Source organism: Anomaloglossus baeobatrachus, chromosome 1, assembly GCF_048569485.1.
Source record: "Anomaloglossus baeobatrachus isolate aAnoBae1 chromosome 1, aAnoBae1.hap1, whole genome shotgun sequence".
NCBI lineage: Eukaryota > Metazoa > Chordata > Amphibia > Anura > Aromobatidae > Anomaloglossus > Anomaloglossus baeobatrachus.
Genome location: NC_134353.1, coordinates 551,789,340 through 551,808,269, shown reverse-complemented (window position 1 = coordinate 551,808,269; position 18,930 = coordinate 551,789,340). Strand labels below are relative to the sequence as shown.

The following is an 18,930-nucleotide window of genomic DNA, read 5'->3' as shown; positions in this document are numbered from 1 at the left end:
TGGTAACGAAGGTAAATATCGGGTAACCAAGGGAAGGGCTTCTTGGTTACCCGATGTTTACATTAATTACCAGAGTCCGCAGAAGCCGGCTCCTGCTGCCTGCACATTTAGTTGTTGCTCTGTCGCTGTCACACACAGCGATCTGTGCTTCACAGCGGGACAGCAACAACTAAAAAATGGCCCAGGACATTCAGCAACAACCAACGACCTCACAGCAGGGGCCAGGTTGTTGCTGGATGTCACACACAGCAACATCACTAGCAACATCGCTGCTACGTCACAAAAGTTGTTCGTTATCAGCGATGTTGCTAGCGATGTTGTTTAGTGTGACTGGGCCTTAAATGTCTTATATATTATTGCTCACTCGGAACCATTAACTCATGCAGGCATCACTCCTCGCTGGGCTGTTGTTTTCTTATTGCGGCCAAGAGGTTTTTATACCCCCTCAATATATGATGACACCATTCCCTGAAGAAAGTACACCGAAATGCACGTTGGTGTGGGCACGGCACACAGGAGGCTAGTCTTTACTTAGGTACATCTTTATCTTATGTGTGTCGTACTTATCAACCTTGGAGCGCCTTAATTTAAGGTGTTTTTTTTTTTCAGATTTCAATATACTACATCAGTTGAGGTTTTTATCAATGTGGGTAGTATCATATTTTATGTGTTTCAGTTTTCACATTACACTTTTGTGTTTTGTTTGGATATATGTTGAATATTACGTGCATGTGTAACATTAACAAATATAACTCATGGTGGTATGGCAATCATAACCATTAACCACTGTTAACCCTTTACACATTGTTTCTATGTTTTGATTGCACAAATCCATACATTATACTAAGCGGTATTGCACCACCTTCACACACTGGGGTGTACAGATGCGTGAGGAGCACTATATCTATGGGTATTGCAAGTACATACATGTGCCCTTCTTCTTCATATATTTCTATGCACATAATTGGCAGATAATGTATGTGGACATTTAACAATGACCTTAATGGAAATTGAAAAAAGAGAATTTTGTTTACTTACCGTAAATTCTTTTTCTTATAGTTCCGTATTGGGAGACCCAGACTATGGGTGTATAGCTTCTGCCTCCGGAGGACACACAAAGTACTACACTAAAAAGTGTAGCTCCTCCCTCTGAGCATATACATCCCCTGGATAACAAGATCTAGCCAGTTTAGTGCAAAAGCTGAAGGAGAATAGCCACCCACAAGTAAAGACAGAGCAAGAGCCGGAACAACCGGAGCCTCTGTCTACAACAACAGCCGGTGATAACACGCGGAACAAGAAACTGCCAACAGGCAACAGGGAGGGTGCTGGGTCTCCCAATACGGAACTATAAGAAAAAGAATTTACGGTAAGTAAACAAAATTCTCTTTTTCTTTATCGTTCCTTATGGGAGACCCAGACATTGGGACGTCTCAAAGCTGTCCATGGGTGGGAATAAACAGAAACTGAGACGTAGGCGGAGCCTAACTTCACAAATGGGCGACAGCCGCCTGAAGGATGCGTCTGCCCAAGCTCGCATCTGCCGAAGCATGAGCATGCACTTGGTAGTGCTTTGAAAAGGTATGCAGGCTAGACCAAGTGGCAGCCTGACAGACCTGCTGAGCCGTAGCCTGGTGCCTGAAAGCCCAAGAGGCACCGACAGCTCTGGTCGAGTGTGCCTTGATCCCCGGCGGGGGAGGCACCTGAGCACACTGGTAGGCATCGGATATGGCCGACCTAATCCAACGAGCTAAGGTCAGCTTAGAAGCCGAGAGGCCCTTACGCCGACCTGTGGTTAGCACAAAAAGAGAGGTGCACCGCCTAAGAACAGCGGTGTGAGACACATAGATCCGGAGCGCCCGCACCAGATCCAGAGTATGCAACGCCTTTTCAAAGCGATGAACAGGAGCCGGACAAAAGGAAGGCAGGGAAATGTCCTGGTTAAGGTGGAAAGGAGAAACCACCTTAGGGAGAAAGTCCGGAATCGGACGGAGAACCACCTTGTTTTGATGAAAAACCAAAAAAGGTGACTCCGAAGAGAGCGCAGCCAAATCAGAGACTCTCCTGAGGGAAGTTATGGCCACTAGAAAGACCACTTTCTGTGAAAGTCGAGACAAAGAAACCTCCCTAAGAGGCTCAAAGGGGGGTTTCTGCAAGGCCGTGAGGACCAGATTGAGGTCCCAGGGATCCAAGGGGCGCCGGTAAGGCAGAATGATGTGAGACGCACCCTGCATGAAGGTGCGCACCTGAGCCAGCCGGGCGATATGCCACTGGAACAGCACTGACAGAGCCGAGACTTGTCCCTTCAGGGAATTGAGGGATAGTCCTAGCTGTAGACCGGACTGTAGAAAGGACAGAAGGGTCGGCAAGGAAAAAGGCCAAGGAGTATGGCCGGAAGAGCGACACCAGGACAGGAAAATTCTCCAGGTCCTGTGATAGATTTTTGCCGAGGAAGACTTCCGAGCCCGAGTCATAGTGGAGATGACTTCAGGAGGAATACCAGAAGCCGTTAAGATCCAGGATTCAAGAGCCACGCCGACAATCTGAGAGCCGCAGAATTCTGGCGGAAAAACGGACCTTGTGAGAGAAGGTCTGGACGGTCCGGAAGATGCCACGGCACCTCTACGGACAGATGGAGCAGGTCTGGGTACCAAGCTCGCCTGGGCCAGTCTGGTGCAATGAGGATGACCCGCCGACCCTCCATTCTGATCTTGCGCAGAACTCTGGGCAAGAGAGCTAGAGGGGGAAACACGTAGGACAGACGAAACTGGGACCAATCTTGAACCAGCGCGTCCGCTGCAAGGGCCTGAGGATCGTGGGAGCGAGCCACGTAAACCGGAACCTTGTTGTTGTGCCGGGATGCCATTAGATCCACTTCCGGAGTGCCCCACTTGCGGCAGATTGACTGAAACACTGCCGGATGTAGGGACCACTCGCCACTGTCCACGGTTTGACGGCTGATATAATCTGCTTCCCAGTTTTCCACGCCTGGGATGTGGACTGCGGATATGGTGGACTTGGAGTCCTCCGTCCATTGAAGGATGCGTTGAACCTCCAACATTGCCAGGCGACTGCGTGTCCCGCCTTGGTGATTGATGTAGGCAACCGCTGTCGCGTTGTCTGACTGGACTCGGATGTGCCTGCCCGCCAAAAGGTGGTGAAAGGCTAGGAGAGCCAGAAGCACAGCTCTGGTTTCCAGTACATTGATCGAGAGGGCTGACTCGGACGGAGTCCAAGTGCCCTGAGCTCGTTGGTGTAGACATACCGCTCCCCAGCCGGATAGACTGGCATCCGTGGTGAGGATCACCCAGGACGGAGCCAGGAAGGAGCGTCCCTGAGACAGAGAGAGGGGCCGAAGCCACCACTGAAGGGAGCTCCTGGTCTGTGGCGACAGAGCCACTAGCCTGTGCAAGGAGGAAGTCCGCTTGTCCCAACAGCGGAGAATGTCCAGCTGCAGAGCACGCAGATGGAACTGGGCAAAGGGAACAGCCTCCATTGACGCCACCATCTGACCCAGCACCTGCATCAGGCGCCTGATGGAATGACGGCGGGGCCTCAGCAGAGAGCGCACCGCCAGATGGAGGGACTGCTGTCTGACTAAGGGCAGCTTCACAAGTGCCGGCAGAGTCTCGAACTGCATCCCCAGGTACATGAGCCTCTGGGTCGGAGTCAGAGTAGATTTGGGCAGATTGACAAGCCACCCGAATTGGGTTTGAGTTGCGAGAGTGAGCGAGACACTCCGCTGACAGTCCACGCTGGATGAAGCCTTGACCAGCAGGTCGTCCAGGTAAGGAATCACTGCCAACCCCTGGAGGTGCAGAACCGCAACCACTGCTGCCATGACCTTGGTGAATACTCGAGGGGCTGTGGCTAACCCGAAGGGGAGAGCCATGAATTGGAAATGTTCCTCTCCGATTGCAAAACGTAGCCAACGCTGGTGTGAAACTGCAATTGGCACATGCAGATAGGCATCTCTAATGTCGATGGATGCCAGGAAATCTCCTTGGATCATTGAGGCAATGACTGACCGCAGAGACTCCATGCGAAAATGCCGCACCTGAACATGCTTGTTGAGAAGCTTGAGATCCAGGATGGGCCGGAAGGAACCGTCCTTTTTGGGGACTAGGAAGAGATTTGAGTAGAAACCTCTGAACCGTTCCCGGGCGGGAACCGGTACAATTACTCCGTTGGCCTACAAGGATGCCACGGCCCGAGAGAAGGCGGCGGCCTTGGAGCAGGGGGGAGTTGACAGAAAAAATCTGTTTGGCGGGCTGGAAGAGAATTCTATCCTGTAGCCGTGGGAGATGATATCCCGCACCCACTGATCGGAGACGTGTTGAAACCACACTCCGCCAAAGTGGGAGAGCCTGCCACCGACTAAGGACGTTGCTGGCGTGGCCAGATAGTCAAGAGGAGGCTGCCTTAGTGGCAGCAGCTCCTGCGGACTTCTGTGGACGTGCCTTTGTGCGCCAGTTGGATTTTTGGTCCTTGGCTGAGTTAGTGGACGAGGCTGAGGGCTTAGAGGATGACCAGTTGGAGGAACGAAAGGAACGAAACCTCGACTGGTTCCTACCCTGGGCAGGTTTCCTGGTTTTAGTTTGTGGCATGGAAGTACTCTTCCCGCCAGTAGCCTCCTTAATAATTTCATCCAGTTGTTCACCGAATAGCCTGGATCCAGCAAAAGGGAGCCCAGCAAGGTACTTCTTTGAAGAAGCATCTGCCTTCCACTCTTGAAGCCACAAGATCCTGCGGATAGCGAGGGAATTAGCCGAAGCCACCGCAGTGCGGTGAGAAGCCTCCAGCATGGCAGACATGGCATAGGATGAAAAAGCTGAAGCTTGGGAAGTTAAGGCAACCATTTCGGGCATAGATTCCGTAGTGAGGGAATGCATCTCCTCTAGAGAAGCAGAGATGGCTTTGAGAGCCCACACTGCTGCAAAAGATGGGGAGAACGAGGCCCCTGCCGCCTCATATACAGATTTGGCCAGAAGGTCAACCTGGCGGTCAGTGGAATCCTTAAGAGAGGTGCCATCAGCCACTGATACAACGGTCCGGGCTGAGAGTCTAGACACCGGGGGGTCTACCTTTGGTGAATGAGCCCACTCCTTGACCACCTCAGGTGGAAAGGGAAAACGGTCATCAGAACCACGCTTTGGGAAGCATTTGTCAGGACAGGCCCTAGGCTTGGTCACAGTGGCCTGAAAACTGGAGTGGTTAAAGAACACACTCCTTGTCCTCTTAGGCAAGGTAAACTGGTGCTTTTCTGCCAGAGAGGGTTGCTCCTCTGATACTGGCGGATTGAGGTCCAGTACAGAATTAATGGACGCAATCAAATCACTAACATCTGCGTCACTTTCGGACAGATCAATGGGGCACATGGAGGTACCGTCCGAGCCCCCAGTAAAGGCATCCTCCTCATCCTGCGAGTCAGCTCGTGAATCAGAGCCGCGGGACGAGGAAGGAGAGGGAACCCTGCGTCTCCTTTTAGGAGGACGGGGTCTGGGACCAGATGAGGAATCCTCTGTGAGCTCCTCTGAGAGGGCCCTAGCAGCAGAGGCGCCCTGAGAAGGGGGCTCATGCATGCTCAGCAAAGTCCGGGACAGCTGTCCCATGGAGTCGGCAAAAGACTGGCAGATAGACCTGGAGAAGGATTCTACCCAAGCCGGGGGTTCAGCCACAGGAGCAGAAGCAGCCGGAGGGACCACTGTGGGTGCGATTTCAGGCTGAGGCATTGTCAGGTTAGAGCAGGCATCACAATGTGGATATGTGCTCGGTTCAGGCAGTATGAGCTTACATGCAGTGCATATTGAGTACAGCCTTGCAGCCTTGCTCCTCGTGTGAGACATGCTGCTGAAGTGGGGGCTCTGAGCCAGAATGACCCCCAGAGAGTATATAAGAAGGTCCACAACCGGAGGTTGTGGCTTACCATCCCATTTGTGTGCCCTCCAGATCCAATAGCCCGGACCCCCAAGCAGCTTAGCAGGGATGCTGCAGCCAGCGCTGATCCAGAGAAAAAACGCTGAGAAAATGGCGCCGGAGCGAGGAGAGGGGGCGGGACCTGCTCTGAGAGCGGGATCTGGAGGGCCAAGGAGATTTACAGGGGAGGGGACATGTAATCAGAGAGGAGTGTCCCTCCCCTGTGCCGAACGGCCGCTGGGCGGAGCCGCACTGTCCCTCTGCATGATTGACATGCGAGGGCAGTGAAATCGAAAGTAGGCCTCCGGCGAAGCCGGGGCCTAAATTTAAGCGATGCGGCCGGCGCGCAGGCACCATCGGTGCGGTTCTCAGGCGACAGCCAGAGAACCGGCCGGAAATGTCACAAAAGTTACACAGCACACTCCCCCACCATAATAAAGTACCGGGACCCCCCGAATATAAACGTCTCAGGTACTTAGCTTGCTGAGACGCAGGGTTCCAAGTCCCTGGGGATGAGTGCTCCGTCCAGCAGGATCCTGAAGGGCTGCGGATGGAGACCGGTCTCCTGCAAAGCAAGGAGGACCGTGCTGGCTCCCACTTCAAGCCAGAGCCCGAGGGATGGTGAAGGAGCGCGGCATGTAAGGCTCCAGCCTTGTAAATCAACCTTAACAGCACCGCCGACACAGTGGGGTGAGAAGGGACATGCCGGGAGTCCAGGATTGGACCCGCTTTTCTTCAAAAACTTTCCAAAAATGAAAAATCAGATGAGAATGCATGTGTGGATGTGTGCCTCCTGAACACAAAGCAATGAACTGGCTAGATCTTGTTATCCAGGGGGTGTATATGCTCAGAGGGAGGAGCTACACTCTTTAGTGTAGTACTTTGTGTGTCCTCCGGAGGCAGAAGCTATACACCCAATGTCTGGGTCTCCCATAGGAACGATAAAGAAATATTATGCAATCTGATATATCTGCTACAGCACCATTGTGCATTCTTATATGGCTTTAATTATTTTTGTTCTACAAATCTTATCACATAGTGATTATTTTTTCTTATCATATGCATTTGATATCAGTCGGTTTACCTGTGTACACTCCATACATCATTGTGTGCTGCGTCCCTTCCTTTTTGTAAGTTCATCACATGTTTTTACTTCTCTTAAAACTAAGATACTTTATTGTATGCAATTTTGTTGGTTCTTTTGTGAATTATTATAAGGCACAATGCTTGTACAGTCTCTATGCAGTGAATATGTATATGATAATAGTACAAGGCTGCGTCATCAATGCAGTGAGGGATTACAGAAGCTGAAAAGGAAGCGCCTGCTCTATACGGACAACTCCTTCGGGGGAACTGGGGATCCTTCAGTGCAGTAAGAACAGTAGATATTTTCACTTTTATAAGGAAACTTTCAAACTGTCCTGTTTACAAGGCACATTCTATAGATAACATGGGGTGGGGAGAGACTGCCCCTTGGATGGTTGCTCAGATAATCTTATGATCCTATATGGATTTTGCAAATGTCCTATTATGATAATTAAGATCTTAGCACAGTACTCCCCAGGGGCATTCTATAGATGTCAGATCAGGAGAGCACGTATGCCTAGCGGGGCATTCCCAATGTAGGAGTTCAGTGTGACTGCTACCTCTGTGTGCATGCCCATGCAGAAGGGCTGCCAATAAACGAGTCACTCAACCTGAAGAACCAAGGGCAGAAATAGCAGGGATTTACATTCCAAATTGTGACTTACACTGCACGCATGCAATACCATGACATAATTACATAGGTGTGACATCTACACGTGCATAATCGAGCTCTAATGAGTAAATGGAACATTTTCAGGAGCTATTTTCTGCACTTCTAATAATTGAATAATTATTGAAGGTGTATGTTGTATAAAAGCAATAAAAGTAACTCTGCTATCCAATGGGCCTGGGCAAGAAAAGACCGTTTTTAAAAAACAGCTAGATCTTGTGTTTTATCTTTAACATCTAATACATTTTAAGCACAATTTGTGGGTGCAAATAACTAAATAGAAAAATCTTTCAGTAAATGTCTCCCTTTAAACACCATTTATCCTAAATAAATCCAATGTTCTGTGCAAATACTTTTCTTACTATGGCCTTAAAACAAGTCATAGGTCAGTGTTCAGTAAATATAAAGAATCCGGCACACAAAAGATGATTCGTTTGAAAAATGTATTATTATTTTATTCTTGTGGGGATATTGAAGAAATATGCAAATAAGTCCTATTGAAGAAATATGCAAATAAGTCCAACATATCGACCAAAAAACCTTCGGTCTTTTTCAAGGACTCAATGGGTTGTAGTCTGGCGCGTATCGCGTAGAGAGGTCACTTGCATATATTTAAAATATTTCACTCATATAGAGCCTTAATATCCTCACATAGGTGGTAAGATGCCAATCGTCCTCTTATCTAACTTGTTTAAGGTGATGGTCATCTGACCATCCAAGATGGGAGAGAATAGCGTCTCCAACGTATCTTATGCAAAAAATGGGAGGTTTTTTGTAGGCAAAATCAGCACTTGGCATTGAATTAGAACACCTGTGACTTATGATCTGTGGGAATTCTATGCTTGAGGCAAAAAGAGCAAGAGGCAGGTATAATATGGCACCCAGAGGGTGAAATTAATGGAAAAAGCGTCCTTTATGTGATCATGGGGCCTTGTGCCTGTTCCTCGTGGTGATCGTGTCCGAAGGTGCCTGGGAGTAGTGGGTGACTTACCATGTGTGGTTTATAAGGGCTATGGTGTCAGTGTTCAGACCTAGAACTCCAAGACAACACTGTTGTTACAAGGAGGCCAATAATTAAACCGTATGCAGCAAGTACTAAAGCTCCCCCTAGTGGTGGCTACCAAAACACAGAATTTGTCATTGAAGACGACACCTTTCTAGATGCATAAAAAGCAATTTTATCTCGTCAGGGAAGGCAGCAAAGGAAATGTAGTGTGGGACATGATAAAATAATGTTATGTTGTATACTTAAAAAAAAAAAAAAAGCTGACAGGGTAACGTAAAGCCCTCCCTGGTTTGCTTTCTCACTGTCTCGTCCACCCCTCTCCCCAAAAAAAACCACTCCTCATTGCAAATTATAACAACTGATCACCACAAGAAGGCACTGAGAAAGAAGATTGTATAAAAGTTCTCTTTGATGCCTCGTAAGAGGAAACGATTACTAGATCATTAAATATACAGGCAGAGTTAAAGCCTGTTACTATAGGCTCCATTATTTGGATTACTGGATGTAAAATCAATACACTTCCAGCATAAGAATGATTGTACAGATTTGTAAAGTACTTACAACTTCCAAAACGTCTTTCTTCTCATTGAGTGAGTCAAGGTCCTTCTGCTGTATTTCCAGCTCCTAGAAATGTCAAATATAAGGAAGACTGAATAGTGCTTGTTCTGTGGTAACACATGGTAATTACTGAAAATCTTTATTTGCTACGTCTTTCTGAGCTGATGGATAGTTAGTAAAATAAAACAAACATCAGAAAGATATGTTCCCACACGTGCATGACTGAGACAAAGCCAACATGTTGGATGCTTCTTTCCGGGATGTCTACCATCGATGGACTACTAAGGTGAAATAGCAGATTGTTGGTCAACTTTAATAAATCCCTGCTATTAAATCTCTTTAAAGGGATGCCAGGGCATGGATATTTGATGAACAATATACAAAATAGGCATTAATATTAGTTAACAGTTCTAACTGTAGCGGTTTTGTAGCACAGCTCCATTCTAAGTCTAGTGGCACTGTAGTGCAGCTCTATACTAAGTGTAGTGGCTCTGTACAGCAGCTCCATTCTAAAGGGTACTTTACACGCTGCGACATCGCTAGCGATCTCGTTAGCGATGTGACACGCCAGATCACCGATGCGATCTGCCGAGATTGCACATAGGTCGGTTTTATAGCGCCGCTGTGATCTGGCGTGTCACATCGCTAACGAGATCGCTAGCGATGTCACAGCGTGTAAAGCACCCTTAAGAGTAGTGGCACTGTGGTGCAGCTCCCTTCTAAGGATAGTGGCACTGTAGAGCAGCTCCATTCTAAGAGTAGTGGCACTCTAGTGCAGCTCTGTTCTAGGTGTAGTGGCACTGTAGCACAGTTTCATTCTAAGTGTAATGGCTCTGTACAGCAGCTCCATTCTAAGAGTAGTGAAACTGTGGTGCAGCTCCCTTCTAAGGGTAGTGGCACTGTAGCAGAGCTCCGGTCTAAGTGTAGTGGCACTATAGCGAAGCTCTGTTCTAGGTGTAGTGGCACTGTAGCATAGCTCCATTCTACGTGTAGTGGCACTGAGGTGCAGCTCTGTTCTAGGTGTAGTGGCACTGTACCACAGCTCCATTCTAAATGTAGTGGCACTGAGGTGCAGCTCTGTTCTAGGTGTAGTGGCACTTTAGCACAGCTCCATTCTAAGTGTAGTGGCACTGAGGTGCAACTCTGTTCTAGGTGTAGTGGCACTGTAGCACAGCTCTATTATAAGTGTAGTGGCACTGAGGTGCAGCTCTGTTCTAGGTGTAGTGGCACTGTAGCACAGCTCCATTATAAGTGTAGTGGCACTGAGGTGCAGCTCTGTTCTAGGTGTAGTGGCACTGTAGCACAGCTCCATTATAAGTGTAGTGGCACTGAGGTGCAGCTCTGTTCTAGGTGTAGTGGCACTGTAGCACAGCTCCATTATAAGTGTAGTGGCACTGAGGTGCAGCTCTGTTCTAGGTTTAGTGGCACTGTAGCACATAGATGTTGTGCTGCAGTAGCCTGCAACAGCTGGAAGCAACTGCTACACTAACAACAGAGCTGCTAAAAACAGGCTTCTGTGACCTGCAGAGTGTGGTATAGGCTATTTAAAGGTCACAGCAGCTGCTCAGCATTCAGATAGACAAAGTGGGAAGCAGTGTGAGCAGCCTCTTCTTCCCTCAGCACTTCTAGTATTTGCTGTATTGAATAAGAAATACAGCATGCACAACAGTGTGAGTAGTCTCTTCTTTGTTCAGCACCCTTGATATCTACAGTATTAGATCATACAGGGTGGACAGTAGTGTGAGCAGTCTCTCCTTACCTTAGCACCAGATATCTCTAGGTTTTGATCAAAAAGACAATTTACACAGCAGATTCTATTTACATCAACAGAAAGACAGAGAGGACAGCAGTGGGAGTGGTCACTTCTTGTTTTAGTATTTCTGGTATCTCCAGTATTAGATCAAAAAGGCAGTTTAACAGCAGGGTGAGCAGCCTCTTGTTACTCAGCACCCCTAATATCACCAAGAGCAGAAACACAGGGAAGACAGCAGTGTGAGTAGGCTCTTCTTACCACAACATCCCTGGTATCTCCAGTATTAGAAAGAGCATATCTTTGTGAAGTAAGGGAGAGAAGCTTCCTACTGACCATATTCATAGATACTTGACCTATTAACATTCTAAGGCATGTTTCTGTCAGTGTAACAAGGTGGCGACAATAGAAAAAAATAAGTGTGATTTGTTAATTAAAACTATAACAATATATTCACAATTGCATTTTCCTGACTCGTTCATTTATTTTCTATTCCTAGAGAACAAATTTCAAGTTATGACTTATAAGCAAGTTTGCGATGCTTTGAATATGTTTTTCCTTCTTTAAAGCAACAATCCAGTGTTTGTTTTTATTTTACTGCTGGATTGGTGCGTCCAATCTAAGGTCCCTGACATACTTTTACACTTACCCGCTGCTGTCTTCCTCTGCTATCACCGCCGTTCCCATAAGGGCAGTTTGAGACTTGCCTGCTCGCTCCAGTTTTTGAAGGAGCAAACTGGAGATCACTCTTCAATGCATCTCTATGAAAGCCTCATTCTGGCTCTCATAGATATGTACTGAGAGCTTCTGACGCAAATTCTGACTATTGGCCAATCAGAAAATTCAAGATGATGCTGCGAGACCGGAATCTATAAAAAGTGAAGGCGCCGGGGGGGGGGGTGAGTATAACACTAGAGGCAGGCTCCTTAGATTAAGAGGAACCTATCACCAGATTTGGGGCATATAAGCTGCGGCCGCCAACAGTAGGCTCTTATATACAACATTCTACCATGCTGTATATAAGAGCCCAGGCCGCTGTGTAGAACGTAAAAATCACTTTATTATACTCACCTAAGGGGCGGTGCAGTGTAGACTGGTCGAATGGGTGGCTCCATTCTCCGGGTGTGGTGCCTCCTCTTTCGGCCATCTTTGTCCTCCTTCTTCTGAAGCCTGGGTGCATGACGCATCCTACGTCATCCACACTAGCTGGCATTGAGGTCCTGCGCAGGCGCACTTCGATCTGTCGTGAGCAGGGCGGGACCAGTGAGTGTGTATGACGTAGGATGCGTCATGCACCAGGCTTCAGAAGAAGGACAAAGATGGCCGAAAGAGGAGGCACTGGTACGGGATAACGGAGATACCCATCTGACTAGTCTGCAGCGCACCGCCCTGTAGGTGAGTATTATAAAGTGATTTTTACGTTCTACACAGCGGCCTGGGCTCTTATATACAGCATGGTAGAATGCTGTATATAAGAGGTCACTGGTGGTGGCCACAGCTTATAGGCCCCAAAACTGCTGACAGGTTCCCTTTAAAAGCAAGACTCCAGAGCTGAAAAAAAAGGACTGGAATGGTGCTTTAAGCTACCTACATGCACACAGGTGTGATCAGTTTTTCAGATGTTAATATTTTTGTAGTTTCAATGTTAAAATATAGGAACGCATGAAATAGTTAATCCATTTTCAAATATCCTTCATGGTGTCACCTTTGAAAGCTGCTCATTCTTTGCCTTCATAGTGAAGTATATAGCTTGCTTGTCCTCTGGCATGTTTTTAATGATGCCTTCAGCAGCTCGTTTCTCATGTTCAATGTCCTCCTCCACGGCTTGAATCTGATCTTCCTTCCTGTAACACAATAAAACAATCAATAATTTTACATACTGATAAAAAGACTGAATACTATGTCAGTGAGTGTACGGGCAAGATAAAATCCTCAAAGCCCTTTATCGCTTGTAGATAGCAACTTTGGACTAGCAAGCTGCTGTGATTGTGATAGATGATATTCCGGAGGTTCATTCACTGTGTAACACTCAATTTGGGGATAGCTAAAGTTTAAATGTCTGGAAATAGCCGTACGGAGATATAGATCATATCAGAAAATTACCACAGATCTAGACAAATCTCACTCCACACAAACAACAATAGCAACTTTTCCTTAAATTCTGATGTTTTCTGTTTAAAGGGAACATGTCACCACCGAGAAACTATTTACCTATAGATATAGGGGTAATGTGCATTAAAGGGGGTGTCTGGTCTAAATCAATAAGTCTGCAGTCACTCTGTGACTACAGGCTTATGAATCCTCACACTGCACGCACTGTGCTATGAGGATTCGCGGAGTTCATATCTGGGTATGGCGGTCACATGGCTACCAGTATATACATACTCGTGGCCACATTCCGACTAGAGGCGCTCGGCCTCGCTCAATACACCTGTATTAATGGAGGCCATGACCCTTTGGTTGGATTCAGGCCGACAGTATGCATATCTTTCCTGACTCTACAATAGGCTACAGCTAAAGGAAGAAAATTAGATTTTATTCTCCCTGTAGCTGCACACCTCCATTCAACAAATGCGGTGCAGAGAGCAGCTACAGTCTCATCATAGTATCATAGTATCATAGTTTTTAAGGTTGAAGGGAGACTCTAAGTCCATCTAGTTCAACCTGTAGCCTAACATGTTGATCCAGAGGAAGGCAAAAAATACCCCAATGTGGCAAACAAGTTCCAATGGGGTAAAAATTTCCTTCCTGACTCCACATCCGGCAATCAGACTAGTTCCCTGGATCAATACCCTGTCATAAAATCTAATATACATAACTGGTAATATTAAATTTTTCAAGAAAGGCGTCCAGGCTCTGCTTAAATGTTAGTAGTGAATCACGCATTACAACATCATGCGGCAGAGAGTTCCATAGTCTCACTGCTCGTACAGTAAAGAATCCTCGTCTGTGATTATGATTAAACCTTCTTTCCTCAAGACGTAGCGGATGCCCCCGTGTTCCAGTCGCAGGCCTAGGTGTAAAAAGATCTTTGGAAAGGTCTCTGTACTGTCCCCTCATATATTTATACATTGTGATTAGATCCCCCCTAAGCCTTTGTTTTTCCAAACTAAATAACCCCAAGTTTAATAACCTGTCTTGGTATTGCAGCCCACCCATTCCTCTAATAATCTTGGTCGCTCTTCTCTGCACCCTCTCCAGTTCAGCTATGTCCTTCTTAATATATCGGTGACCAGAATTGTACACAGTATTCTAAGTGCGGTCGCACTAGTGACTTGTACAGAGGTAGAACTATATTTTTTTCATGAACACTTATACCTCTTTTAATACATCCCATTATTTTATTAGCCCTGGCAGCAGTTGCCTGACACTGGCCACTAAAGTGAAGTTTACCATCCACCCATACACCCAAGTCTTTTTCTGTGCCTGTTTTACCCAGTGTTCTACAATTAAGTACATAATCATACATTTTATTTCCTCTACCCAAGTGCATGACCTTACATTTATCTACATTAAACTTCAATTGCCACTTCTCAGCCCAATTCTCCAATTTACATAAATCTCCCTGTAATATAAAATTATCCTCCTCTGTATTGATTACCCTGCAGAGTTTAGTATCATCTGCAAATATTGAAATTCTACTCCGCATGCCCCCAACAAGGTCATTAATAAATATGTTGAAAAGAAGCGGGCCCAATACTGACCCCTGTGGTACCCCACTATGAACTGAGACCAAGTCCGAGTACGTACCATTAATAACCACCCTTTGTTTCCTATCACTGAGCCAGTTTTTAACCCAGTTACACATATTTTCCCCTATCCCCATTATTCTCCTTTTATGTACCAACCTTTTGTGTGGCACCGTATCAAAAGCTTTTGAAAAGTCCATATACACAACATCCACTGCATTTCCCTGGTCCAGGCTTGAACTTACCTCTTCATAGAAGCTGATCAAATTAGTTTGACAGGATCGATCCCTCATAAACCCATGTTGATACTCTGTCATAAGGTTATTTTTCTTGAGATACTCCAGTATAGCATCTCTCAAGAAACCCTCAAGGATTTTACCAACCGTAGAGGTTAAACTTACCGGCCTATAATTTCCCGGCTCAGTTTTTGTCCCCTTTTTGAATATTGGCACCACATTTGCTATGCGCCAGTCCTGCGGTACCGACCCTGTTATTAAGGAATCTGAGAAGATTAAAAATAATGGTCTATCTATCACAGAACTAAATTCCTGTAGTACTCTGGGGTGTATGCCATCCGGGCCCGGAGATTTGTCAACCTTAGTGATTTCGAGGCGGCGGCGTACTTCCTGCTGGGTTAAGCAGGTAATATTCAAGGGTGAATTTATGGTATCACTGGTCATGTCATCTGCCATGGCATTTTCTTGTATAAAAACCGTAGAAAAAAAGTCATTCAGCAGGTTGGCTTTACCCTCATCCCCCTCCACCATTTCACCAAGACTATTTTTAAGGGGGCCAACACTATCGCTTTTCAGTTTTTTACTGTTTATGTAGTTAAAGAATATTTTAGGATTATTTTTACTTTCTCTTGCAATGAGTCTCTCTGTCTCAAACTTAGCTAACTTAATTTGCTTTTTACATATTTTATTTAATTTTCTATAATTATATAATGCCTCATCACTACCTACCCTCTTTAATTCTTTTAAGGCTTTCTGTTTTTCTTTTATTGCTTCCCTTACAGCTCTATTTAGCCATAGGGGTTTTCTCCTATTTCTAGCATGTTTGTTCCCATAGGGTATATTTTCTGCACAAGCCCTATTCAGGATGCTCATAAAAGTCTCCCATTTGCTTTGTGTACTTTTATTACTTAGTACATCATCCCAGTTTATTGCACTAAGATCATCTCTCAACCGTTTAAAATTTGCTTTCCTGAAGTTTAGTGTCCTTGTAGCCCCTCTACTAGATATCTTACTAAAGAATACATGAAAACTTATTATTTTGTGATCACTATTCCCCAAGTAACCCCCAACTTGTATATTTGATATGCGGTCTGGCCTATTGGTTAGTACAAGGTCTAGTAGTGCTCCCTCTCTTGTGGGGTCCTGTACCATTTGTGAAAGGTAATTATCTTTCACTGTTATCAAAAATCTATTTCCTTTGCTGGAACTGCAAGTTTCTGTTCCCCAATTTATATCAGGATAGTTAAAGTCCCCCAAAATAATTACCTCTCCGAGACTCGCTGCTTTATCAATTTGCTTTATGAGGAGATTCTCTACCTCTTCCATAATATTCGGCGTCTTATAACACACCCCTATCAGTATTTTATTATTCATTCTCCCCCCCCTTATCTCCACCCATAGGGACTCTACATTCTCAGTACCCTCACATATGTTGTCACGCAGGATGAGTTTTAAGGATGATTTTACATATAGACACACACCTCCCCCTCGCTTATTTGTACGGTCATTCCTGAATAGGCTATAACCCTGTAAATTAACAGCCCAGTCATAGCTCTCATCCAGCCATGTCTCTGATATCCCCACTATATCATAATTTTCTTCCAACAATATTAATTCTAATTCCTCCACCTTATTTGTGAGGCTTCGGGCATTAGTGTACATGCACGTTACGTATGACTCTGTACCTGTATTCCTGCTTACTGTATTAACTGTCCTAACCCTTCCCCCCGTACCACCCCCAATTTCATTACTTGTGCCCTGGTCACTATCTGCACTGCATTCCCCTTCTATAAAGTGAATACCCTCGCCCCCCCATTCCTAGTTTAAACACTCCTCCAACCTTCTAGCCATTTTCTGCCCCAGCAGAGCTGCACCCTCCCCATTAAGATGCAGCCCATCCCTAGCATAGAATCTGTAGCCAACTGAAAAGTCGGCCCAATTCTCCAGGAACCCAAAACCCTCTTTCCTACACCAATTCCTGAGCCACCTGTTAACCTCCCTGATCTCTCTTTGCCTCTCTGGTGTGGCTCGTGGCACAGGTAGTATTTCCGAAAATACCACCTTTGAGGTCCATGCTTTAAGCTTACAACCTAATTCCCTGAAATCATCTTTAAGGACCTTCCACCTACCTCTAACTTTGTCATTTGTGCCAATGTGTACAATGACCGCTGGGTCCTCCCCAGCCCCTCCCAGTAATCTGTCAACCCGATCAGCGATGTGCCGAACTCGAGCGTCAGGAAGACAACACTCTGTTCGGCGATCCCTGTCTTTGTGACAGATTGCCCTATCTGTCCCCCTAATAATTGAGTCCCCCTCAATAATTGAGTCTCTGCTCACTACACAGTGAGATGACTGCAGATGATTTTTTGCAGTACAGTACAAAGCATTTGTTTAAAAAAAATTTGTCAGCAGGTTTTTGTAATGGAATCTGAAAGTAGCATGATGTAGCGGCAGTAAGCCTGATTCCAGCAAAGTATCACTTACTGGACTACTTGGTGCAAATTTTAGAGACTCCCTGTACTCTCTGCTGTAGATGTACAGTCTATCTCAAATGTGAATACACCAGTCACATTTTTGTAAATATTTTAGTATATCTTTTCATAGGACAACACTGAAGATACGACCCTAATACAATGTAAAGTAGTCAGTGTACAGCTTGTATAACTGTTTAAATTTGGTGTGGCCTCCAGATAAATACACACAGCCATTAATGTCTTAACCACTGGCAACAAAAGTGAGTACACCCGGAGTTGTCCGACATTAGCTTACAAAAAAATGTTGAGTTTATTTGTGCGGTATTGTCATATAAAACACCCCTACATTGTTATTTTTTGTTTTCTCACTTTTGTTCCTCTTGAGTTATTCCTTTATTCTCTGCAGCTCTTTGTTTACATTCAGCTCAAGCAAACTGACCTCTTCCTGTGCAAAACCTGAGTCAGAGCTGGCACCACCCGGCCTCATTGTCCAGCCCCGCCCTCTACCTGCCCCCTACACACACATTCCCTGTCAGTATTCTGCCCCAACACCTGACCTGTTATCACTCTAGCAATGGAAAAAACAGCCCCACATTGGGCTCTGCACACACACACACACACACACACACACACACACACTCTGGGCTCTGCGCCCCACATCACATCGGGCTCTGCAACCCTCCCCCACCCACACACACACACGGCGCTCTGTACCGACCCGCCCGCACCATCGTTCTGTACCGACCCCTACCCCCATAGGGAACACATGTGGGCTACATTCACATGACCGTTCTGTTTTTGCAGTCCGCAAAAAACGGTCCATTTTTTCCCGGATGCATCCGTGTGCCTTCCGGGTTTTTTTGCGGAAGCAGCAAGAAAGATAAATAGATGAGTAGATCTAGAGATGAATAGATAGATATAGAGACAGAGATAGAGGGATGAATGAATGAATAGAGAGAGATAAATAGATAATGGATAGAGAGATAGATGATAGATAGATAGATGAGAAAGACATATAATGTCCCACCCCCCTGCATATTCTAAGCTGGCACCCTTTAGTGACTTCCATGTGGCACTAAAGAGTGCTTAGCCTTGTATTTAGCCAAAAAAATAAATAAATAATTAAAATAAAAAAAAAACAAAACGACGTGAGGTCTACCCATCTTTTGTAGCCAGCTAGGGTAAAGCAGACGGCTGCAGCCTGCAGACCACAGCTGGCAGCTTCACCTTGGCTGATAATCCAAAACAGAGGGTACCCCACGCTGTTATTTTAAATTAAATAAATAATTTAAAACAAAAAACATGGGGTCGCCCCCAAATTGGATCACCAGCCGAGGTAAAGCGGACAGCTGTGGTCTGATATTCTCAGACTAAGGAGGTGTCCACTGTTATTGGACACTCCCCAGCCTAAAAATAGCAGGCCGCAGCCGCCCCAGAAGTGGCGCATCCATTAGATGTGGCAATGCTGGCGCTTTTCCCCAATTCATCCCGTTGCCCTGGTGCGGTGGCAAACGGGGTAATATATGGGGTTGATGCCAGATGTGT

General features: G+C 46.0%; 1 protein-coding gene across 3 annotated transcripts in view; it reads right to left on the bottom strand.

The window, feature by feature from the left end:
• The window catches only part of IFT74 (intraflagellar transport 74), a 191,647-nt gene that overhangs the window by 92,642 nt on the left and 80,075 nt on the right, over positions 1-18,930 (bottom strand). For all 3 annotated transcript variants that reach the window (XM_075316873.1, XM_075316866.1, XM_075316880.1), the window contains exons 9-10: positions 12,692-12,830; positions 9,240-9,302 (exon numbers count right to left, since the gene is read on the bottom strand). In XM_075316873.1, coding sequence (XP_075172988.1) covers positions 9,240-9,302; positions 12,692-12,830 — 202 coding nt within the window. The remainder of the gene's footprint in view (positions 1-9,239; positions 9,303-12,691; positions 12,831-18,930) is intronic.